The sequence below is a fragment of the Callospermophilus lateralis genome, chromosome 16, assembly GCF_048772815.1.
Source record: "Callospermophilus lateralis isolate mCalLat2 chromosome 16, mCalLat2.hap1, whole genome shotgun sequence".
Lineage (NCBI taxonomy): Eukaryota > Metazoa > Chordata > Mammalia > Rodentia > Sciuridae > Callospermophilus > Callospermophilus lateralis.
The window spans coordinates 66,087,657-66,114,485 of record NC_135320.1 but is presented as its reverse complement, the minus strand read 5'-3'; the positions used below and the strand labels follow the sequence as shown (position 1 = coordinate 66,114,485).

Sequence of the window (26,829 nt, the reverse complement as noted above, 5' to 3'; positions counted from 1 at the left end):
TTTTTTGGGCGGTAGGGGGGGGGATGCAAATGGGTTACTTGAAGGGCAAAGAGGAAAAGAATCAGTCTAAAGAAACTTCTATATAGTCTTTTGAATTTATAAGAAACAAAATATAAATATATGTAAAATAAACTATGAAAATATAAATTTTGCATCATTATCAGATCATAGTTAAAGAAATTTTCATTTAAATCAAATGTATTATAGATAAAAATAAAGACAACTAAGATAATTAATGAAATTCAAGAGGATCCTAGATAAGTTTTGAGATAAGTCCTGGCCTTATATTTCTTTAACATGTTGAATATGCACAATACTCTGAATGGTCCTCAAGCATTTAACATGTCTAATATACGTGATATTCTGTGGATGGTGCCCAAGCACATACATTTTGATTGTACCTAAGACAGTCAGTCAGTCTGCAGAAATAAATTTGTTTTGTTCCTGATCAAAATACTGATGAGTATAGATTGCCACCCCTTTCCAAATTTTTCACAATTATTTATTAAGTTAAATTGGACAAACTGAATTTTGGTGGTCCAGCAATGATTTAGTACTAGATGTACTCTATATTTACCTAATTTGTATTCTCATGGAATCTATATTAATGCTGATAATACTACTTATGATTAGGAACTAAGTAGAAACCAAGAAACAAATCATTAATGATATATAGATTTAACAATTTAAACACATTAAATAGGAGTTTGAAATAAATTATTTAAAATTATGGGCCAGAAAATTCAGAGGAATTTAAAAATCCTTTTTTACATGTTTTATAGTTTAACAGATTTAACTAATAACTGAAGCATGTTTTCATTTCTATTTTTTATGTATATATTTATTCTAGCAATTTCCTGTGGAATTCCTAAAGCTCCAACAAATGGAGGGATACTCACTACAGACTACTTGGTAGGAACCCGAGTTACCTATTTTTGTAATGATGGATATAGATTGTCATCCAAAGAACTTACCACTGCTGTGTGCCAATCAGATGGAACATGGAGCAATCATAATAAGACTCCCCGCTGTGTTGGTATGTGTTTTAAGGAAATTTTATCATTTATACATTGGCATCTTACATGATATAAAATTTTATGTACCATTGAATTATTAAGACTAATTCCCTGAGTGAAGCACCATGTCTGAGAAGGAAATAAAAATTGATAAATAAAAGTACTATCTGGTACAATGAAGTACTGAAAGACCGTATTTTTGGCAACTCCAGAATATTTAGGTCAAGGAATTAATGTGTCTTTTCATTTTATTTAATGAAGTTTCATTTATTTTATAAACAGTCATGCATTAATCAACATTTTTTTCAATACAAAGATATTTGGAAGACTTTTTTCCCAGTTTGCAACAATAAAATTATATTTTAATACTGTCAGGTCTTAGTTTCAAAAGGATAAATGAAGCTTCTGACATTGCCCATAACTTCTGACTTTTTTTCAGTATTATCAATGTTACATATATGTAGAATATTTCCCAATGCTTATTACTAGTTTAATGGATAATGGGAATATTATACAATAATAGAAATTAATTCTAATAAAGAAATTGGTAATAAAAGGAATGAAAAGTTTGTTTTAGATAACATCTTTGATTTTCTCTATATTTCAGTTACTTCCATGTAGTACTAACATTTTAACTTAACTGCGATTTCTTTTAAAATTTGCATTTGAATTGTAACATAGGTGTCTTATAATGCTTCTACTTATCTTGAATAAGTTTTAAATAAGCCAAATTTTATATTCAAGTCTTGCAAAAAAAAAAAAAAAAAAAAACACAAAAAAACGCCATTCTCACCAAACAAATTTTTTTCCTGAAAATATATTTTTTCCGAAATGTTTAAAAAAAGAAAGCAGAGGTAAGTCAGCAAATAGGATTCTAGGTTGGTAGAATAATGTGTATAAAGGCTCTAAATTTTGAAACAGCAGTTTATGATCAGAGAACTGCCAACAGTACCATGCAGCTGGGGAGATGGAAATGATTAATGTGAAGAAGAAATAAAGAACAAATGCTGAAGACCTTGTGAGGCTCAATAGTGAACAAATTCAGACAGTGGAAATGTGAAGAATAGAATTGGCATAAGATATAGTTAGGTAGTGAAACAGACAAGATTTACTTATTAGCATTTGTATTCTTGTTTTCTGTATAGTTGTTACATGTCCAAGCATCAATTCCTTTACATTGGAACATGGAAGATGGAGAATTGTGAATGGATCACATTATGAGTACAAAACCAAAGTAGTTTTCAGTTGTGACCCTGGTTATCATGGACTAGGTCCTGCTTCTATTGAATGCCTTCCTAATGGTACATGGAGTTGGAGAAATGAGAGACCATATTGTCAAAGTAAGTGTACATCCATTGAACTTATTTCAGAAGTTATCTTTGGTGATTGGATTGCTTGAATCACATTCTTTCCAAAAACACTAGAGCAATAACTTGATATTTTTATTGTTATTTTAAAATGGAATTTTGCTTTGTCCATTTTGTCCTTTTGACTATGATATCCCTGGCTCAAGTAATCCTTCTGCCTCAGTCTCCCCAGTAGATGGTACTATAAGCACACCACCACTATGCCCGGTGAGATACTATGATTAATTCTTCTTACATTTTAAGGTTTCTGGTTTTTTATTAGTAAATGCTTATGGAAAAAGGACATAAGCTTCAGATTCAGAAATCTCATAATTCTAGATCTGTCATTACTGTAACAACTAAGTAATGTTTATTGCATATCTAACTGCTTGCTGGACTTTGCTTTTAGCCTCTTACATATATTATGCTCCTTTTGTCAAAAAGAAAACTAAGCACACAATTTAATTGTTTTGCATAAGTCACAGAGCCTATAAATGATGGAGAAATGGTATTCAATCCAAGCAATCTGACAATCACTGATAATCTGATAATCACTATGCTGCTGTATATGTTTAGTCTTTTCTAATCCCCAAATTCTTACTCTAGAAAATCATGACACTTTCTGTTGGGTAAAGTGATGAAAATACTAAGACATATTTTAAATACCAGTTGACAACCAGATTCATAAGGACCTCAGTAAATATTATTGAAACAAACTAAATAATAATTAAGTCTTCTTTTTTTTTTCCACTTGTTCTTGTAACATAAATGTCAGGTCTAATATAAACAAGCTAACTAAGCATACAATAATTTAGACAGAATACCTTGAAATCCTTCTGAACTTTTTTCACCATATTTATTGAGTTTTTACTTTGTCCCAGAAATTTAGTCTTTTAATTTGTATCAAACTCTATGGCATGTATAGGCTAAATATATATAATATATAAATAAACTAATAAAAGAATCCAGTCTAAATAAAGTTAGGATGATTAAAAAGTTTAATATAGAAGCTAACTATTATATGTGTAGTAAGTACACAATTATCTATTATTCTTTTACTTATGAATAATCTGTGATTTGCAATTTACTTTTTTAATCTCTGTATCAGTATACGACATTTTTTGCTTTATTAAAATAAATGTTATCTTAATGAATAAAATAAACATATGGATGAATTAAAATCTTAAAAATATATTTCTAAATTTTATTTTACATTCTAAAGAATCTGTATTTAGAAAATTTTGCTCTATTTCCACTTTTTCTATCATGGTCTTTCTCTGCCTGCAGCTTCATTACTCTTAAAGTATAATTTCACTAAAAAGATACCTAGAGAAGGGGTTTTTCTAGGGGAAAATGATCTGTAACACACTTATTTAATATGGAATTTCACGCGTTTGCCTGGTTCCTTTGTTCTAGATCTTCTATTGTGTAGAAGGATTTAAATGATGTATATATTTAGATTCTACCTAATCTTAGGTGATATTAGGATGGGGAAAAGCCAAGGAATCTAAGAATTGCAATTCATTGAAGAAATGAAAAGAATATTAATTGTTCGGGTTCTTCATGTACTCATCTTTTAAACTAAAATAATTAAAGTACTAATATTTTAGCCATATTACTATATTAATAATATTTATAGTTCCAACAAAGAATTATCTTAAGGATTTGCTGGAAACAATCAGTGCATTTTAAATTTTACATGCAACAATTTAAAGTTTGCAAATTTTCTCTTTGTCTATTTAACAGCTAAGTAAAGCATTAGAGCTGAAAGCCAGAGATGGAGTCAAAAAGAAGTATGGGTTGATGATTAAATATTGGACTCTGATGATAGACTGTTGGGTTTAAATCTTGAGTAATGTAATTTATAGGGTTAATTATGAAGTTTATTATAGTTTATAAATTATATGTTACTTTATTAAAGTTACTTCACTTGTCTATATCCTAGTGAATGTAACTATCTATCATTATACCGATCTCAGAGTTGTTTTGAGAATTGCATAAGTGAAAACACTAATAATAGTGCTTGGTATATAAAAAGCACTTAATTTTACCAATTATTCTTTTCATTCTAGAATGACGCTTGTTCCACTTTCAGTCTTTTTTTTTTTTAAAAAGAGAGAGGGAGAGAGAGAGAGAGAATTTTTAATATTTTTATTCTTTAGTTTTTGGCGGACACAACATCTTTGTGTGTGGTGCTGAGGATCGAACCCAGGCCGCACGCATTCCAGGCGAGCGCGCTACCGCTTGAGCCACATCCCCAGCCCAATATTTTTATTTTGTTTATTTATTTTTATGGGGTGCTGAGGATCGAACCCAGGGTCTCACGGGTGCCAGACGAGTGCTCTACCACTGAGCCACAACCCCAGCTCACACTTTCAGTCTTTAAATATGAAAGAGTCATATGGGTTCTGAATAACCTAGGTAGTCAGTTAATCTGTCTTTAATTTTTTAAAGCCTATCCCTATATGTGAAAAATATATCTAATGGACTGTATAAAATTGAGTATTTTACATGTAAAATGTTTTATAGAGTCCTTGACAAAAACTAATTATAATTACTATGTTCACATTTGTTTAGATGTGAGGAAATTTTGGCTTAGGCTAGTTGAAGGCCTACGTAACCCAATGTCATTTTATAAGTTAGAGAAAAATTGGGGACTGATGAATTAACCTTTCTTTACTCTTGAGATTGTTTTTTCCTCTAAAGCCAGACTGGCCAAGTCAAAATTCAAAGAAAATAACTTCACCACGTGTCACTCTCACATTAGAAGGTTTATGGGCACTCGAGGAGACTAAATTTTTCACTTGATTTAAACATTACACATGAGTACCTGTATCAAAACATGATATCACTCTACTAATATATGTGATTTTTTGTTTTCATGTAATAGTCAAAAATAAATCATATAGAATTCAAATGTTAAAGGCATGTTTTTGTTGTAAGTGCATATTGACTGTGTCTTTATTATAATTTATTATTTTTAAGTTATTTCCTGTGGAGAACTACCTACACCTCCAAATGGAAATAAGATTGGAACTCAAACTTCATATGGCTCAACAGCTATCTTTACCTGCGATTCAGGATTCATGCTTGTGGGGTCCACTGTACGGGAATGCCTTTCCTCAGGTCTTTGGAGTGGATCTGAAACCAGATGCCTAGGTATAGATTTTTAATTCACTTTGATCAACTTCTCCCCCATACACACATATACTGCATAGGAGGCAGAGCTTTGTTTATTCAGTAAGGATGCTAAAAATCAGAAAATACTTAACTTTAAAAATGTTTCATGGTAGAAAAGCTATTAAGTAGATAACTCTTAAAGTTAATCAACTAGTATTTTTAATGAGTCTTATGTCATTAGGAGAGACACATTTTCTTCCAGGCATGGGAAAATAAAAAGGTGGTAACTAATTGCGGAAAATTATATGTTGGCATACTCAGCTGGATTAATTGCTGTAGCAGTTAATTCATTCTAAACCATAGTCAATTCTTCTATTACCTATTTGCTTAAGATAATGACTAAAGAAGAAAAACAATGTCTACAGTTAAATATCTTTCTCCCTTTTATTTTGTAAGATTTCAATGAGTAAAACTACTTTCTATTAAAACTTTTAAATTTGTTTTTTGAATGTGATTTTAGGCAAATGGGATTTTTCCCCTTAGGGTTTTCTGAATTCATTATAAAAACTATTCAGTAAAAGAAACAGAATGAGCTTTTTTATCCTTCTTTTATTATAAAAAGAATATTATGATTTATACTTCATCTCTTTTTTAAAAAGTCTTTAATAATTTCTTTAATGTTAAGAAAATAATATGATTCATGCTAAAATAATTTTGAGATACAACAAATATTAAATTAGGTAATACTGAAAATTGTTCTAATGAGTATTCACTTGTCAACATCTTTCTGTTTAATAATTTAAAAATTACTAATTGTCATGAGTAGGATACTGCAACATTTGTACATTTTTTCTTTAAGAAATCTATATAAGAATATGACACATGACATAAACATGTACATATTAACAATTTAAATCACATGTTGTTTTGCTGACAATGTTGAAAATATTCATGGTAATATAGTTCACTATTTGAAACAGATAGCTGTAGCTAGAAATTGGGGTTAAAATTTCATTTTTCCTTACTCAGGCACAATTGTTAATAGGTATACTGGATGCCCAATAACAGTAAGTTCTTTCTTAAGAATAGACTTATTGAATATGACTACTGCATGAAAAGAAAATAGTAAATAAAGCAAATAACTATGTATAATATGTGATTAAATGATCACATAAAATATTTCTTAATAATTTCAAAACTGGTTTTGGTTATGTTGATTTTATTACAGATTACTTATTTTACTTATAAATTTGAAGACCTGTTGTAAACTTAAAACTGTATTTTATTCCTTTGTGATTTCATGAACTCTTATTTTACATTATGTTTCTGTTGACTTGCTATATAGTGTGTGGGTTTTTTTTTTTTTTCACCTATTTTGATTCTTGATTATATTCTCTGGGAAAACAGGGCATAACTGGGATATTTATGAACAAATGTCTCTCAGCTTATGAAGACAGCATCATGCACTGCAGAGGATGTGGTGCTGACAGCTAATATAAATTTAAAAGTATCCAGATAGGAGAAAGTGCAGTTCCAAACAACAAAATCCTAGAATTTACTCTAAGACATGATCTGAAGGATTCACTCCTTCTTATCTCACCCACATAGCCCCTTTTTGACTTAGAATTGAGGCAAGGATGTGTTTATGATTGTGTTGTGGAGTACAGTTGCATTTATTCCCAACTCTCCAGCTTTTCATTAAGAGGCTTTTTTTTAATTGAAAAAATAATTGTCAGTAAACACTCATATGTGAACACTCCTATGTCTCCCACCTAGATTATGTAATAATCTAGTATTTTGTTGTAATTGCTTATCACCAACGTCTTTCCAGGCCTCTGTCAGTCCATCAAAACCTTTTTAAAAGGAATTTTAAAGTAAGTTGTGGAAATCATTGCATCTGTATCATTAGCTAGAGTTAATATTTTTTATGGTTCTTATTTCTTTTACTTCCTGTGGCAAAATTTACATACAGTGAAATACATATATTATAAATTCATGGTTAGATGAATTTTTACAACTGTGTTCACCTGTATAACTAAACCACTATATAGAATTTAAAATTTTTTAAAAAAGTTTCTTTGTAATGCTCCACAATCTCCAACTTACTTCCCCCCTCAACCCGAGGCAATAATTTTTCTGAATTTTATCACCACATATTAATTTTTCCTATTCTACAAATATCATGGAATCCTGAATTATGTACCATTTTGTGTAAGGTTTTTTCATTTTCTTTCATCTATGTTGTTGTTTTTATACTTTGCTATTTTATTGCCAAATAGAATTTATTTATATACATATAATATCCTTGAGATATTATTTTGTTGGTGAACACCTGGACACTGTCTAGCTTTAGGGTATTATGAATAAAATTGCTATAAAAGTCTTTATATTCCTATGCAAGTCTTTCTGTTAACATATGCATTCATTTTTGTTTGATACTCAGAGGGAGAGGTCTGGTTTTCTCATATTCTATCAGCATGTATTTTTATGATGTATTGTTTGATGTCTTCTGATGTGTATTGTAGTTTCCTGAACTTATTAGCTAGTCATGAATTTCTCTTTGGGAATATGGTGAAGTAAGTATTGAATTATAGTTCTTAGCAAATTCTAGTTGAAAGACTTTTATCATTACATGTTTAATGAGTATTTTCTCTCAGTCTGTGACTTTCTTATTCATTTTTAAATAGTGTGTTTCAGTGAGCAGGAGTTTTCAACTTTGGTAAAGTCTGTCTTGGTTTTTTTGTTTGTTTTCCTTTGGCTCTTGCTTTCTAGGTTCTGTTTAGGAAAACTTTGCTCAACCGTAAGTCACAAGGATTGATTATGATATCACATTTTCTTCTGGAAACTTTATAGTTCCAGAATGCATATGATTTAGCTTTCATTTTTTTTTTTTTTGTTGTTGTTGTTGTATATCTTATATGGTAGGATTGAGGTTTTTTTTCCTAGTATGATGGTTGGCACTGTCTATTTTTTAAGAATTTCATAATAGCATTTGATATCAAGTATGTAAGTCCTTCAAATTTCATGTTTTATAGTTAGTTTATCAAAGAAAGGAAACTTTTTAAAAAATTTCTATTAGTGCTATGGTTGCCTCAAAACAAATACATATGTATGTATATATATTTTCCAAAAAAAAGTTTTTATAAAATTGATTTTTTTCTTCCTTAAAATATCAAGTTGCCAGAGATATTTTTCTTTCTTAAATATTTTAATTTACCAGTGTTTTAACGTGGGGATTTTTTTGTTTAGTAATTCTAACACATTAATAAGAACTATTCATATTTTCTATTTTGTCTCATGTTATTTTTGGTAAATTATAATTTGTAAGGAAATTGTCCTTTTTCTGAACTATCAAAATATATTAGCAGAAAGTTATTTCAATATTTCCTCATTTTAATTTTCTAGGCCTTAATAGTGATATCACTTCATTCAGTCATGTTACTGGTAAATTTGTTCTCTCCTTTTTGTGTGTAGTTAAAGTTAGTTAGGAGTTTAACAATTTTAGACTATTTTAAAGGAAACAATTTTTACCCTAGTTAATGTTTTCTGTTGTTTGTTTAATTTTCTATTTCTTTGATTTCTATGTTTTAAATATTTTCTCCTGTCTACTTAGTGTGGCTTATTTTACCTTCTTTATTTTGCTCCTCTCCTTTTCTTAAGGTGGAATTTTAGGTGGATTTTTATATACCTTTATTTGTTTATAATAAGAATTTTTTTCACGATGAAACTCAGTATTTTGTATAATTAAAATACACTAATAAAATATTCATATATTAAAAATACAGAAGCTGATAACTTTCAAACTCAAATTAAGTCAACCTGATAATAATTAAGAATTTTTTAAAAATTTTTTAATTTGTTGTTTTTAGATGACAATAGGGTGTATTTTGACATATTATAAAAACATGGAGTGCAACACATTACATTTTTAATCCCATTCTTATGGTTGAGTATAATGTGGAGTTACACTGGTCATGACTTAATATGTGAGCATAGAAAAGTTATGTCCAATTCATTATACTGTATTTACTCCCATCTTCCCTCCCTCCCTTTATTCCACTTTGTGTAATCCGCTGAATTTCCATACTTTCCCTTCCTAGTCTCCCTTGTTATAGGTTACCATCCATATATCAGTGAGAACATCCTACCTTTCACTTTTTGAGATTGGTCTATTTCACTTAGTATGATATTCTCCAATTTAATCCATTTATTGGCAAATGCCTTAATTTTATTCTTCTTTATAGCTGAGTAATATTTCACTATGTATACATACCACATTTTCTTTATCCATTCATCTGTTGAAGGGTACCTAGGTTGGTTCCATAGCTTGTGTATTGTGAATTGAGTTCCTATAAACATTGATGTGGCTGTGCCACTATAGTGTGCTGATTTTAAGTCCTTCGAATACATATTAAAGAGTGGGATAACTGAGTCAAATGGTGGTTCCATTCTAAGTTTTCTTAGCAATCTCCATACTGCTTTCCAGAGTGGTTGTACCAATTTGCAATCCCACCAGTAATGTATGAGTGAACCTTTTCCCCCACACTCTTGCCAAGATTTATTGTTACTTGTATTTTTGATAATTGCCATTCTGATTGGAGTAAGAGGAAATCTTAGAATAGTTTTGATTTGCATTTTTCTAATTTCTAGAGATGTTGAGCATTTTTTTCATATATTTGTTGATTGATTTATTTCTTCTTCTGTGAAGTATGTGTTCAGTTCCTTAGCCCATTTATTGATTAGGTTATTTGTTTTTTGAGCTCTTTATATATCCAATTAATGAGGCCAACAGTCTCTGGTTAGGAGAGGGCAGACTGTCTCAGAATTTTTCACTCTAAGCCTCAGAGAAACGTGGTATTCCTGCTGCATGAGTTCTGGGTACTGAGCTAGGAAAAATGCTGCCTCATGCTAATTTGCCATCTTGGATCCCCTTTATAATAAGAAATCTTATACCTACAAATTTTCTTGCTAAGCACTGCTTTATCTACATACCTCAAATTTTGATATGTTCTGTTTTCATTTTTAAAGATTGATACAGTTTATAATATCTTCTGGATCCATGTCAGTCAAAGTGTATTTTCCTTTAATTTCCAAAAACCTAATGTTTTGCTATATATCTTATCGTTACCTGTATGCTACATAATTATGTTTGAATTATTTATGACATACTTCTAAGTAAACATTAAAAGTTTAGTTAAACAACATATGTACATAAACATACAAAGAACACAGTATAAAAATAGTTCTTTTTGATTCTTTATAGCGGGTCACTGTGGAATTCCAGAACTCATTGTGAATGGTCAAGTCATTGGGGAAAATTATGGATACAGAGACACAGTTGTATATCAATGTAATTCTGGTTTTCGGTTGATTGGTTCTTCAGTGAGGATATGTCAACAAGATCACAATTGGTCTGGTCAGCTCCCATCCTGTGTGCGTAAGTAAGCATGCCAAAAGAAATGAGAGACCTCTGGTCTCACAGAATGACCAATTTTTTTTCTTTTAGTAGGCAAGATAAATAGTTATTTATATAATTATTTGTTATACAAATAATATAAAGTGAATTTCTACAATCTATTCTCTTGTACTGTTTTATTAGTCCTTAAAGTGGACATTTCAGAGCATATATAACCATCCAAAAGTAAAGTGGAAGAAAGTATATCTGTTATATTTGTGTTTTCACCTTAAGACAAAATTAAACTCACCTCCTTAGTATTTAATATATAACATATATGAATGAATACTTATTAATAGAAGGAAAATATATCCTCAACAAATTTTCAATTATAAAAATTTAAAGTTTTTGATAACCCTATGCAAGAGTATCAACATTCTTATTTACTACAAAGCTTTTGATAGTTAAAAGTATTTCTCATTAATGTTTTTAATAGGACATACATATGCAGTAGATATCACATCAAATTATATCCTGGTGAAGTACAATTAGTGAGAAAAAATAAGATAACAAAACTATTGTTCTCATTTCAGTTTCATTGCTAATTTTTTAAGTAAACAAGTTATTTAATCTTTCTGGACTCTAATTCCGTTATAAAGAAAATAAATAGTTAAAAGTGTTTATCATTATGGTACCTTTTAGCTTCAGAATCTATCATTTTTAATGTATCAAAGTAGTGTTTTCTCATAAATTATTGTTTGAAATATTTTAAAAATTTATTTAAAAGTTTATTTCGAAGGCGATGTTTCTATTATTGTAGACTTCATACAAAACTATGACTATGTGTACTTTTAGAATTATTTTAATGAAAGATCCTGGTATTTCAACAAATATGTATGTGATCTTTTAAGTTGATTTAGATGCTAACTGATACATAAAATTATTTTGCAGAAAGCACTATTTCATAATAACTACTTAAAGATACTTATTGTTCTTTGTGATTTTAATGAATTTCTTCCTATACCTATGGTATGGTTTTATCCAGTGTGCATTTTTAATTTATTCTTCTATTTACTTGCTATTATTATTTTTATGTTTGGAGTACTTGAGTACTCCTCAAGAAAAAAGGAAGATATTTGGGGCATGGATAAGTCACATAGGAGGGGACCAAAGTATGAGAGAGAAAGTGGTGGTGTGATTGTCAGGATGTCAGTAGTAGGGTCACATCTACAGTCTTTTATATGTAGACATCTTAATGCATTTAAGAGTTGCCCTCACCATATTTGTTCATGTTCTCACTAACCATGAATGAGATAAACCCAAATTAATTAAATTTGATGGTAATATGAGGGCAAATCTCTCCATTTGGTAAAAACTAATGCCATTTGTTGACCACTAACCTGAGTCTCCTTCATAGCTCCTACCAGAGCAATGGGTCACATACCCCCAAAAGGGCTTTATACTAAACAGAACATTTTTATGTCTCCTTCTATTCTTTTTTTCTTTTTGTGGTGCTGGTGATCAAACCCAGGTCCTCATGCATGCTGGGCCATACCTCTAATCCCTGGGCATTCACTCATCATCTTATCTGACCCTATCAAGGATAAGTTCTAAGTCAGACTGCCTAATGTAAATCCCAGTACAAAGTGGGTATTTGTTTTGTTCTTGCTTTTACCAGTACAGGCCTTCTAACCAGCCTCTAGTGTTTGTACAACTTCCAGTGCCATGTATTCTGTATTTTCAAAGAAAAATGCAGAATAGTTTGCTGGAAATTTGAATGTTAGCAGTCATATTTACTTGTCCAAACTCTCGCTAGAAGTGATAAAATTGGAATAAAATACTCTCATGGAATGCAGTTTGCTATTGAGTGGATAAGTAAAGCATGCTGGCTCTAGAGCATTGTGTATTTATTATGAATGCTTTTTTTTACAAAAATAAAAAAAGTGATTGAATAATGATAACTCCATTTCATTCACTTACTTCACTAATTCTCAAATGTACACAATGTTCCAGACAATAATTTATCCTTATTTTGTTATTAAAATCAATTATCCATGTATTTCTTGTTTCCTAACAATTTCTATTTCCAGTTATTGACATTTATAGTAAGAGTCTTGTGACAGTAAAATAAAATTGTAAAATATTTTAATTAGAACATCATAGGGTAAGCCTCAGAGAAATAATATATACTTTTAATGAGGGCTCAGAGGAAGTATTTTATTTAATTAATGACTAACTTTTATAAATTTCATTATTTTTAATTTTATCTGATTAGCTGAAATTTTTTAGAATACTAATTTCATGGAAAATTCTTTTTTGTGTTGAGATAATAAGATATTAGAGCCTATAGTTAATAAGTAAAGTCACTTTTCTCAGACACACACATACACATACACATACCACTGATAGATGATTTAAAGACAGAAATATTCTGCTTGGATGTGGCCTAGATTTTTTACTTTACATTTGTATTCAACATAGACAACTCTTATCACTGTTTTTCTTATTGAATAATTGAGACTTTAAAATAGAATTGGCCCTTCGGGTAAAACTGGTTTCTTTATTGATAATTTTAAACAAGAATAAGATGCAGTTAAATTTCCAAATGAGTAGGTTGACATTAACAATACAGCTGAAAAATAATTGCTCTTGGGTCATTTTGAAAGTGCTAAAAGTGACTATGCTCTTTCACTGTTCCCAATTATGAAGCAGTATTCCAGGACTTTCTATGATTAATAGAGTGAGATTATGTAATAAAACGGTTCATAGAAATATGGAGTGTTTGGGGAAAGCCAGCACTACATAAAATTTATAGTGGGACCATAACATTAAAAGGATCTAAATAATTCATTTGATAACCTTATTTCCAAGCAAAATTGTATTAAATTGTCAAATATCAATGATGATGAAAATAAACCAGTAATATTGATTGGTTTGGAGAATATTAATATCAGTATCTCAAAATATTAATGAGAATTCTGGTGCAACATCATGCATCATTTTTTGCAGTCCACATTACGTAGTTACATTAATTTACTTTTAAAGCACATTTTCATGTATCAATATATTACTCATAAAAATTGATTGTCTAAAAACTATTAAAAGGTCTATTTCAAAATTAAATTAAAAATATGTCTTTAAGTACCTTCAGTTCTTAAACTTAACACTAAAAGGAAAACTCATTCAGTTTTATTACACATTGTTGTTAACTAGTTACTGAAGCTTCAGTCATTCCTCGGATTTCTTTGAACTTCAGTATTCTTCCTTAAAAAAAAAAAAAATTAGAAAGAATAAAATAAGTACCATGAAACTTTTAACATCTATGTACCACTTAAAGAAAATTGTCATAATTTTAAATCATTTTCTACTTACTAATATCATATTTCTTCTTACTAATATTATTTCTACTATTTCTGTTTTATTTTATTTATTTCCATTTTCTTTATATTGTAGTACTTTAAATATATATCCACATATAAGGTGATCTTTCTACTCTAATTGAAATGACTAAGCATAATTGTGATGTGATAATTAATAACTAAATGTTCTTCTGTTTTTTTCCATCCCCAATGCCCCATCGCCAATGGTATTAGCTGTTAGCTGTGGTCACCCTGGTAGTCCAATATATGGAAGAACAAGTGGAAATGGATTTAACTTTAATGATGTGGTAACGTTCTCTTGCAATATTGGTTATCTTATGCAAGGACCAACAAAAGCCCAGTGCCAGGCCAACAGACAATGGAGCCATCCTCCACCTGTGTGCAAAGGTAAAAGGCTAAATTTATTCCAGTGTGGGGACATGGTGTTAGTTATGTAAACATAGATGACATATCCGAAACAACTTGGCAGCCCAGTATAAACTTTCCAACTAGAGCAAAAAGCTTTAATATTGATGCCATCTCATTAGCAATGTTTTCCTCTTCTTAAATTTTGAAAGTTAAAACGAGAAGATTATAATTCTGCTCAACTTTGCTATTTTATACCTATTTGTGTTCACATATAAGCAGTCTTTAAGAACTTTTTATTTGCAACTTGCTTAATAATTAATGGAACTTAATTCTGGCATATGTTTGTAAAAACAATTTTTGGGGCCTGAATTACCATGATATGTGAATGGAGGCTTTATTTGTTGATTTCTATATAGAAACAGATTAAAGAGACTTTTTTTTTAGTAAGTTTCTACTTTGCAAGGCAATGTGAAAGACATCATATTGTCTGATAAAATGAATATAATTATCATTTTCTATGTGTTTTATTTCCTGAAATTCAACAATAGCTTAAAATATATCATTGTTTATATCTACTCTCAGCATAATTCTTATAAGTTTTCTATTATTCAAATAAATTTGTCAGAAATTTTTTCTCTTTTTATATTTCAAGCACACAGATTCCAATCCATTATCTAAGTAATTCATAAATTAATTTTTTTGGAGTCTTTGTTTATTTGATTAATTTACCTCTGAAACTGCTTCTAAGTTCTTAATAGAAATTTATGTAGTAGATAATTCCAAAATATTTTTTAAAAATTTGTCACTTGTTTAGTGGTCAACTGTTCTGATCCTGGAATTCCAGCCAATTCCAAAAGAGAAAGTAAAATAGAACATGGAAATTTCACCTATGGCACTGTAGTATTCTATGACTGCAATCCAGGATATTTTTTATTTGGATCTTCAGTTTTGATATGTCAGCCAAATGGACAGTGGGACAAACCTTTACCAGAATGTATCAGTAAGTAGATAATGTGAATTGTTCCTTGAGAAAATGCCATGAATGCAATATGGAAGTTCATTGTTTGTAAAATAGTTAGAACTGTATATCAGAGGAAAACAAATTGCTTTATTCCACTGTTTTGAAATTACACTTCCACCTATTGTTACAATTCAATGCCCAAATGTCACCTTTCTTTATATTAATGTGACAAATATTTGTTTTATTTTGAGTTTTAATAGAGCAGGTAGAGTATGAAAAATCAGTATCTTTGATACTCAATGTTATTATTATCTTAGGAAGCAATTGCATTTTTATATTAATATCTCAAATTTCATTCAAGGCAAAATTTGTTTTAAAGTTAAGTAGCCATCAGGGTTTCAGAATACTTGAGGTGTTGCTTGAAATTTATTGATCTTAAATATCTATCATATAAGGGCACACATTAAATGCAATAATTATTATTATTATTATTATTTTTGTGTGGTGCTGGGGATTGAACCCATGGCCTTGTGCATCACTCTATCAACTGAGCTATATCCCCAGCCCCCTTCAATAATTCTTAATATACACATTTTTAAAGTCAGTTAACATTGAGCACTTTTAGTTAAATGTTATATTAGGAGTTATAGAATATGAGTAAAATAAATTGTAACAGAAAGGCATATAATTCACATGTAAACTGAGAAAAACAAATTAGGAGAAGTGAATCAAAATTTCATAAAGACAGAAGTGAAAGGAAATTCTAAGGATTCAGTCAATTGACAGATCTCAATTGAAAGACATGGTAAAAGTTAGACATGACAGGGCATGGAAGTTTTATAGAAGGAAGGACTATTGTGTCAGGCAATCATTGTGCATGTTATTTTTGGTTATACTAAAATGTTCAATTATAAAATTATATTTTGTTATATTGAGACATTTCCTTTATATTAATCAGATGGACTTTTATGAAAATTTGTAACAATGCTCATATACTAATGAAAAAACAAAACTTTTTGCTATGTCTGTAAAATTTCAGATTTTGTGTAAATAATTCAGTAAATTTGACTTTGACAAACTAGTCTAATTGTTTAAATAATTCTCTTACTTGTTCTTGTATAGCTACATATCACTTTTGTTTTGTAGGACATGTAAACCTCTTATCTCTTTTTTTACACTTTTTGCATTTTCATTTTGTATACCACTTTCTAACCGTGTACTAAGTGCTCAAATGTATTATTACATTTATGCCTCCTTAAGCGCTGTATGATACTCCAGATATATATGGCACTGTATGTTTTTCCAAGCCCAGTTAACAAGGATATACATTAATTTCCCAAGCAACTTCTAGCTTGTAAGGAATATTCCACCATCTGTTGACTTCAGATTTTGCTATGCCAAACAGAATTTTAGATGACATGCCACTAAATGTTTTCTTTGTACAGCATTCTTGGAATGAAATGATTCTTAGATTGTGGTTCACAGATCTGTCTTTACTCCATCTCCTTTACTCTCAAAAATACTTCCATTTTAATCTCTGTTTGGGCTCATTTTGAATTCTATAGGGCTTTCTATATCCTTATTTAGCAATCTACATCACTCCTCTCCCAGGGGAAAACACACCTCAAATACCTGCACATATGCACTCAGGCATGCATTCATCACCTGTAAATTCAGACTTGTATTAACCCCTGAAACATTTTTATGCTTGCTTACTTTATAAGATTCTGTTAAACTCCTACTCAGGATGACTGGGTTAACACAGTAGCTCTCATAACTGAGAATTTCATTTTATATTTAAATAGCCAGGTTTCACAGAGGTAGAGGTTTGTTTCTGTAGATTTTGATGTTTGAGTAGAAAAAATTTGCTCCTGAATTATTTTATAAACGAGGTGATTCAGGTTGTTCGATAGGAGATATAAAAAAATTTTATATCCAATAATTATGTATTGTAGTGATTGACTGTGGACACCCTGGCGTTCCTCCTAATGCTGTCCTGTCTGGCGAGAAGTATACATTTGGGTCTACTGTTCACTATTCCTGCACAGGAAAGCGTTTCCTTCTAGGCCAGTCGTCAAGGACTTGCCAGTTAAATGGCCATTGGAGTGGATCACAACCTCATTGTTCAGGTACCACTGGGAAAATTGGATGATCTGTGTCAAAAATTACATTATGATGATGGTGACAAATATGTGTGTGTGTATACATATACATACACATATACATATACATATATGTATACATATACAGGTTGTTTTATATATATATAATATGTATATATAAACATATGTAATATGTAATATACAACATATAATATATGTATTAATAATATATGTAGTATGTCTTCAGATTGTTTTATATACATAATATGTATATATAAACATATATATAATATATATAACATGTATATATGTAATACGTATGTATAAAACAATCTGAAGACATAATATATTTCTCTTAAAATTTCATGAGATAAGCTGAAACATTGCTTATATGTATATTGGAATATTTCTAAGATTATGTAAATTTAGAGGCAAATTAACACCAGTCTTCCAGATAATAAATTACGTGTGTGTGATTTGAACTGTTTTGTGCCTGATGTAAAGAATTATGAGGTTTTCAGATGCTACACTTTATAAAGTGCTTTTGTTCATAAAAATGATGAAACTTTTCATGCTAAAGTAGCTGTTCCACTTAGCAGACATCAAATACAACTTTCCTCAGAAACCAATGTTTTATTGTGATTTCTTGCCATAATTCAGTTCTGTTCTACTTTTACAATTGATTACTTAATGGAATAATTTAAAAATAAATTTTTAAGGAATTTAAATTAAATGAACCTAATAAGCCTTCTGAAAACTATCCTAACTTTCTGTATTTGGGGGAAATGTACGGATATTGAGCTCATACAACCTCAGTCACCATCTTCGAATGAAAGAATAGTAAAGCTTTTTAATTTTATAATCTCTTCACTGACTAATCTTTTCTAAGATGGTTTACGTACTGCTTTTTTTCAAAAAAGTTGAATTCCCTTGTAGATATTTTGATTATTTTTCTGCCTTTTTTACTTTTATATTGTACGTTGTCTATATAATTTTATTTATTCATGGGGAGATCATGCTGATAACTCATCAGTAGTTGTCTTACATTATACTCCCTTTAGATATTAAAATTGTGACTGGTTAGTTGGTGTACAGATCTTACAACTAGTGGTTAATTTCTATGAAGTGATTGCCTAGGACTTCAAATTAATCTACATATTTTAAAATTATGTTTAATAAAACTAATTCTCATGAGACTTAAAGTCTAAGAAACTCATTGTGATGTTAATTCTTAGGTAATTGATTATGGGCTACCAAAGTGTAAAAAAAAATAACAAATATATGCATAGATATTTGAAAGTGAATTGCTGATCATAAAATTTTGTGTGTTTATTAATATTACATCACATGAAAATAAGGAAATTTAAAGACACCAAATACACAGACCATGTCAAACAGACATCTCGAAAAATAACATTTTCAATACTTTTGTATTCATTGCTCATTCGTTCTCTCTGTCTCTCTGTCTCTCTGGATATGTAGTAAGACATTTTGACTAGAATTATTTAGGAAGTGAGCAAAGCACTGAATAAATTCTTAAGATATTGAGTAGATAGTAAATTCTTAACATGAAAATTTTTAAAATTCATGTCTAGTCATTAACAAAATAATTACTAGCAATTTAAGCAGTTTATTATATATACTGCTTAAATTGCTATAATATATATACTTTTAGTTGTAGTTGGACACAACACCTTTATTTTATTTTTTTATGGGGTGCTGAGGATCGAACCCAGTGTCTTGCACACGCTAGGCCAGCACTCTACTGCTGAGCCACATCCCCAGCTGCTGCAGTCTGGCTGCAGCAAAATAACGGGGGGGGGGGGGGGGGTGACGAGCAACATGTGTACATTGATACAGCAGGAATGGGAGCCGTTTATTGTAGGACCGGAGGGATATTTATACATTCCACACAGCTTATCTAATTAACAAAAACTAGATACAGCAGTCAACCAATAAGTAATCTCCACACTTAATGGCTTGCTGGCATTACTTCACAAACCACTCCCTCTGGCATTTTGCCAGGCGCCATCCAGACTTGTTTACAGACTCTAGCATTCAGCCCCAGCAGTTTCTAATTTTGGGTTGCATATAGAATTTATTTTTATTATCAATATATGAGAAATGTGCAGTTATTCATCCTAGGTAGTGAAAATTAGGGGGATAAATTTTAGCCAATAGAAAGAACTGTACCATAATATTTATGTTCCCTAGAAGACACCACAGTGCTAGATTAACTGCAAAACTATTATCAGTACTTACTAAATACAGAGAAGGAAAACGTAAATTACTGAATCCAGTTTTTAATGTTAGTTTTATAAGTTCACTGTTATTTGAATCTATAGGACTGTCAGCTATAAATTTTCCATTAGGTTGGTTATTAACTAGGTTCTGGAATTACTAATGAAATGTCTGTAACCTATTTAATGTCTCCAAATATCACTGATAAAGAAAATAATACCATACTCTGCAACAATTTTCTTTTTCACCTATGTTTTTTCTTTATATGACTATAGTCAGTTGGGAAATAGAAATTATTACTATGTCAAGTTATCATGTTCAAACACAACATTCACAAAAATAAATTCCTACTAGACTATTGGCCTAAATGTTAAAAATTTATTAAACATTAAATATAATAAATGTTTATTGAGATAAATTAACTTGAACTTACTGCATTGCAGGTGATGCCACTGGTACTTGTGGGGATCCGGGGACTCCTGGTCATGGTTCAAGACAGGAAAGTGATTTCAGAACTAAAAGTACTGTACGTTTTGCTTGTGATACTGGTTATACCCTTCATGGCTCAGAAGAAAGAACATGTTTAGCCAATGGTAGTTGGACTGGAAGGCAGCCAGAATGCAAAGGTAATCTCAAGCAGAAAAGGAGTATACTGTGAGTTCTGAAATTTAACATGTATCCAAATTCAATTGAATACTACTAATAAAATTACTTATATTACCCTGCCCTCAATTACAAAATAAAAACAATAGTATTTTTAGTTTTAGAGATAGCACCCTTTAATTCCAAAAATTACCTTATTTTCATCACTCATTTACATACAAACATTATTCACAACATAAAAAACATTTAGATTGTAAAAATAAAACAAATATTTGTTAAAAGGGTTTATTTTTACTTTATGTAAGTATACGCAGTAGGGAAAAGTAGGTGGTTTTTACATGAAAGTTACCTGAGTTTCTGTTTTACCTTCTAAGTTTTTAGAAATTTACAAGATTGACTACAAAATGAAATCTTGGAAAATTATCCTTGTGATTTTACTTTTATTAAACTTATTGGTGTGTATATAGGAAATATTTCCCATTAGAACATTCTTGAGTTTTTTGATTGACTGAATTATAAAAAATATTTTTCATTATTTTAAAAATTATTATCTATATTCTTGGAAAGATAGTTATCTTTTTTAACTAGATGAATTCTAATAATCGTGAGAGTTGCAATTCAATTGACTCAGGGAGAGAAGTTGGAGAATGTAGTTGCTGAGAAAAATATAGTCAAGTATGCTAAACTGTTCACTTTATTTCTCAAAATTATTTTCTGAAGGCAGATTACAATGATGTAGTCATTATATCTCCTACATTACATTATGTATGAGTGATATTTAAGTCAGTACTTTGTTTTTGTTTTTGTTTTTTTTTTTTTTTTTTTTTTTTTTTTTTGGTACTGGGGATTAAACTAAGGGGCACTCAACCACTGAGCCACATCCCCAGCCCTATTTTTTTTATTTGATTTAGACACAGGGTCTCACTGAGTTGCTTAGCACCTTGCTTTTGCTGAGACTAACTTTTAATTCAAAATCCTCCTGCCTCAGCTTCCTGAGCTGCTAGGATTACAGGCATGTGCCACTGCACAGAGCCTAAGTCAGTACTTTTCAATGCTGTTCTATAAAATACTTTAAACTTGAAATGCAGATTGCTATTCTGATGTTTTGTTGACATGTGCATTATGATTACTAGTAAAACTATAAGCCATAGCAGTATAACATTTAATATTTATCACATAAATAGACTTCATACACATCATTTAAGAAAACAAATTTTAGTAGATGAACGAACAAAGTACATGAGCAAAAAATACATAAAAGAAAAAATATTAAGCTATAGAAAAAAATACACAGAACCACTAATGAGAAAATTATGATTAATCATCATGACAAAATTCCCACTTATTCTTAAAATGGAAATGTGAAATTCTGGTGGGTGCAGTAAAACTAAAATTTTAAAACATATCAGGATGATTTTTTTAACTTTTTCTAAATTTTTTAAAATTATTTGTTCTAATCAGTTATACATGACAGCAGAATATTTTTTGGTTCATTGTACACAAATGAGGCACAATTTTTTACTTCTCTGGTTGTTCATAAATTAGGGTCATACCATTCATGCAATCATACATGTACCTAGGGTAATGAAGTTCATCTCCTTCAACCATCTTTCCTATCCCCATGTCCCCTCCTCTCTTACCTCTACCTTTTGCCCAATACAAACTTCCTCCACTCATCCTATGCCCTCCTCATTATAGATTAGCACCCACTTATCAGAGGAAACATTTGGCCTTTGGATTTTTGAGATTAGCTTATTTTGCTTAATATGATATTTTCCAGTTTCATTCATTTACTTGTAAATGCCATAATCTTATTCTTTTTTATTGCTGAGTAATATTTTGTATGTGTGTGTGTGTGTGTGTGTGTGTGTATCACAGTTCCTTTATTCATTCATCTACTGAAGGACATTTAGGTTAGTTCCATAGTTTGGCTATTGTGAATTGTGCTGCTATAAACATGAGGTGGCTGCATCACTGTAGTATGCTGATTTTAAGTTCTTTGAGTATAGACTAAGGAGTGGAATAGCTGGGTCAAAAGGTGTTTTCATTCCAAGTTTTTAAGGAATTTCCATACTATTTTCCAGATTGATTGCAACAATTTTCAGTCCTTCCAGCAATGTATGAGTGTGCCTCCCACCCCCACATCCTCGCCAACACTTATTGTTTCTTGTATTCTTGATAAATGCCATTCTGACTGGAGTGAAATGAAATGTTAGAGTAGTTTTGATTTGCAATTCTCTAATTACTAAGGATGTTGAACATTTTTTTCACGTATTTGTTGATCGATTATATATCATTTTCTGCAAAGTATCTGTTCAATTCCTCAGCCCATTTATTGATTGGGTTATTTTGGTTTTGGGGTGCTAAGTTTTTTGACTTGTTTATATATCCTGGAGATTAGTGCTCTATCTGATGTGTGTGTGGCAAAAATTTGCTCCCAAAATGTAGAATGTCTCTTTACATCATTGATTGTTTCTTTGCTGAGAAGAAGCTTTAGAGTTTGAATCCATCCCATTTATTGATTCTTGATTTTATTTCTTGTGCTAAAGGAGTCTTACTTATTAAGGAAGGTGAGGCCTAATCTGCCATGATGAAGATTTGGGCCTACCTTTTTTTTTTTTTTCCTATTAGGTGTAGGGTCTCTGGTTCAATTCCTAGGTCCTTGATCCCCTTTGAGTTGAGTTTTGTGCATGGTGAGAGAGAGGGGTTTAATTTTGTTTTGTTGCTTATGGATTTTCAGTTTTCCTGGCACCATTTGTTGAAGAGGCTATTTTTTCTCCAATATATGTTTTTGGCTCCTTTGTCTAATATGAAATAACTGTATTTATGTGGGTTTGTCTCTGTGTCTTCTATTCTGTGCTATTGGTCTACATGTCTGTTTTGGTGGCAATACCATGCCATTTTTTTTTTTTTACTGTGACTCTGGAGTATAGTTTAAGGTCTGATATGGTGATGCCTCCTGCTTCACAAAAAGTTCTTCTTGCTAAGGATTGCTTTGGTTATTCTGAGTCTCTTATTTTTCCAAATGAGTTTCATAATTACTTTTTCTATTTCTATGAGCTCTGATGTTGGGATTTTAGTTGGTATCACATTGACTCTGTATACTGCTTTTGGTAGTATGGCCATTTTGACAACATTAATTTTGCCTATCCAAGAGCATGGGAGTCTATTAAAGTGGTGAATTACATTTATTGATTTCCATGTGTTGAACTAACCTTGCATCCCTGGGATGAACCCCACTTGATCATGGTGCACTATCTTTTCAATATGTTTTTGTATGAGATTTGCCAGAATTTTATTGAGAATTTTTGTGTCTATGTTCATCAGGTATATTGGTGTGAAGTTTTGTTTCCTTGTTGAGTCTTTCTCTGGCTTTGGAATGAGGGTTATACTAACTTTGTAGAATGAGTTTGGAAAGGTTCCCTTCTTTTCTATTTCATGGAAAAATTTGAGGAATATTGGTATTAATTCTTCTCTGAAGGTCTTGTAGAATTCAGCTGAGAATCCATCTAGTCCTGGGTTTTTCTTGGATGGAGTCTTCTATTTCCTTCCTTGAAATTGATCTGTTTAAATTGTTTGTCTTCCTGATTTAGTTTGGGCAGATCATATGTCTCTAAAACTTTGTTGGTGTCTTTGGGACATTCTTTTACACACACAGACACACACGCATATATAGACATTTCTGTATATATTAGTTGTAGATGGACACAATATCTTTATTTTATTTTTATTTGGTGCTGAGGATCGAACCCAATATCTTACATGTGCCAGGTAAGTGCTCTACCACTGAGCCATAGCCCCAGCCCTCTTTTGGATTTTCTATTTTACTGGAGTATAATTTTTCAAAATAGTTTCTAATTATTTTCTGTATTTCAGTAGTGTCTCTTGTGATATTTCCTTTTTCATCATAAATTTTAATAATTTGTGTCTTCTCTCTCTCTTTTCTTAGGGTGGCCAAGGGTTTATCAATTTTATTTATTTTTTCAAAAAACCAAATTTTTATTTTTGTCAATTTTTTTAGTTGTTTCTATTGTTTCAACTTCATTGATTTCAGCTCTGATTTAAATTATTTTAATTAATTACACTGCCTTCATAGTGTCCCAGAGATTTTGACATGTTGTATTGGAGTTCTCATTTACCCTTATGAATTTTTTTTTAAATCGCATCCTTGATGTCTTCTTATTCATACATCATTCAGCAGGGTGTTCTTTAGTCTCCAGGTGTTGGAGTAGCTTCTGTTTTTCATTTTATCATTGATTTCTAATTTCATTCCATTATGGTGTGACATATCCAGGGTAATATCTCTGTTTTTTTGTTTGTTTGTTTTGTTTTGTTAAGACTTGCCTTGTGGCATAACATATGATCTCTTTTAGAAAAGGATCCGTGTGCTGCTGAGAAAAAAAAGTGTATTCACTCATCAATAGATGAAATATTCTATATATGTCGGTTAAGTCTAAATTATTGACTGCATTATTGAGGTCTATAGTTTTTTTGTTTAGTTTTTGTTTGGAAGATCTATCTAGTGGTGAGAGAGGTAAGTTAAAGTCACCCAGCATTATTTTGCTGTGGTCTATTTGATTCCTGAAATTTAGAAGTGTTTGTTTGATATATGTAGACGCTCCATTGTTTGGGGCATAAATGTTTATGATTGTTATGTCATGTTGATGTATGATTCCCTTAAGGAGTATGAAATGCCCTTTTGACTGACTTTGGTTTGAAGTCCACTTTATCTGATATGAAGATAGAAACCCCTGCTTGTTTACATGATCCATGTGAGTGGTGTTTTTTTTCCCATTCAGGATGATTTTATTATTACATTTTGAGAACATTTTTTTTTAAATACATAAATAGTAATAGAATAATCTATAGTTTGATTTATCATTCCACTTCTGAGGAATTCTCCCTAAAAAATTAATATTAGTAAAGAAAGTATAAAATCATGAAATAACAATTTATTATTTCTAATTATTCATAATTCTAATCTAGGAAAATATTATATAAATAATTGTATATGTACATATTTTAATAGTGCATAATCAAAAAATATTAAAATACGGTCTTTGAGGCAATATGAGAAAATGTATATCATATAAATGTTAATAAATAATAAGATTAGAATTATATATTTTGTTAGAATAATGGAAAATATTGTTCATGAGGGAAATTATGAAGAGAATTACACAAAATAATCATATAACAGAGTTATGAAACTAGTACTATTTTTATTCTTTATTTCAAATATTTTGTAGTATTATGTTACTCTAATTTATAATAAAATATAAAAGCATATGAATGGTAAAGTTTATATAAAAATAAAAATATTAAATGGCATTAAAATGACTTAATTCATGAATAGAGAAGTGTTAACCTAAAGAAAACAGCATGACAAAATGACCATTTTTTAAAAATGGTAACAAATGGTATTTTGTAAGATGTGTGAAAATAGAAAAATATTATACTGTTACAAGTGGCATATTATAATATTTTTGATGACTCTACAGCAATATACTTTAAACAATTTTAAAGTATTTTGTAAAAATTTTTAAATGAGCCAGTGATTCTACTATCAGATGTTTATCTTAGAAACAAGGTCAACGTAGAGTTATGGATATGCTAGATTATTGTATAGCCAAACTGATAGAAAAGCAAGAGAGAATTAAATGAAATTTAATGTTTATCAATAGGAGATTGGGTAAAGTATGAATATACACACATGGAAAATCACACTGTTACTAAACTTTGTGATAGAAGATGCCCTAATTATAGTGCTAAGAAAGAAAAATAAAGTATGCAGTTATAGAATACCATGCATGGTATGATTATACATTTAAAATGGTGGTACTTCACTATTGTGTACTGTGCCTAACCCAATGTTGAAATAAATATTAAAATCAAGACATATTTATATTAACATATATACACATTTATGCATATATAAGCATTTGATCAGGATTCTTTTTGTAAGGGACTCATTTTATTCCTTATATTTTCATTTATTTTTGGATGTATTAGAAATGGCTATGTATTATTATTTTTAATTATTTAGTTCCTTAAAAACAAAAAAATGGTCTCTAGTAACAAAAGAAAATTAAACATTTAAAATATACTTTATATAAAGCATCTGATGCAACAAATATCCAATTGGTAAACATGTTTATGCTTGTCATTAGCTTGACTATGATCCCGTGGTTTTATATATATTCCCCAGATGTCAATCTAACAGAGGCAAAGTACTTGCTGCTTCTCTTCTTTGTTTCCAACAAGCTTCCAGTCCTTCCTGATCATAAATATTTGCACTTATCTTTTTCATCTTACTT

At 30.3% G+C, this 26,829-nt stretch overlaps 1 protein-coding gene across 3 annotated transcripts in view; it reads left to right on the top strand.

Moving 5' to 3' along the window:
• The window catches only part of Csmd3 (CUB and Sushi multiple domains 3), a 1,108,856-nt gene that overhangs the window by 1,044,347 nt on the left and 37,680 nt on the right, over positions 1-26,829 (top strand). For 2 of the 3 annotated variants that reach the window (XM_076835404.2, XM_076835402.2), the window contains 8 exons: positions 851-1,036; positions 2,162-2,356; positions 5,348-5,521; positions 10,746-10,919; positions 14,471-14,644; positions 15,420-15,605; positions 17,522-17,695; positions 20,353-20,535. In XM_076835404.2, the coding sequence (XP_076691519.2) occupies positions 851-1,036; positions 2,162-2,356; positions 5,348-5,521; positions 10,746-10,919; positions 14,471-14,644; positions 15,420-15,605; positions 17,522-17,695; positions 20,353-20,535 (1,446 nt within the window). The remainder of the gene's footprint in view (positions 1-850; positions 1,037-2,161; positions 2,357-5,347; positions 5,522-10,745; positions 10,920-14,470; positions 14,645-15,419; positions 15,606-17,521; positions 17,696-20,352; positions 20,536-26,829) is intronic. The other variant, XM_076835403.2, reaches the window with a different exon arrangement.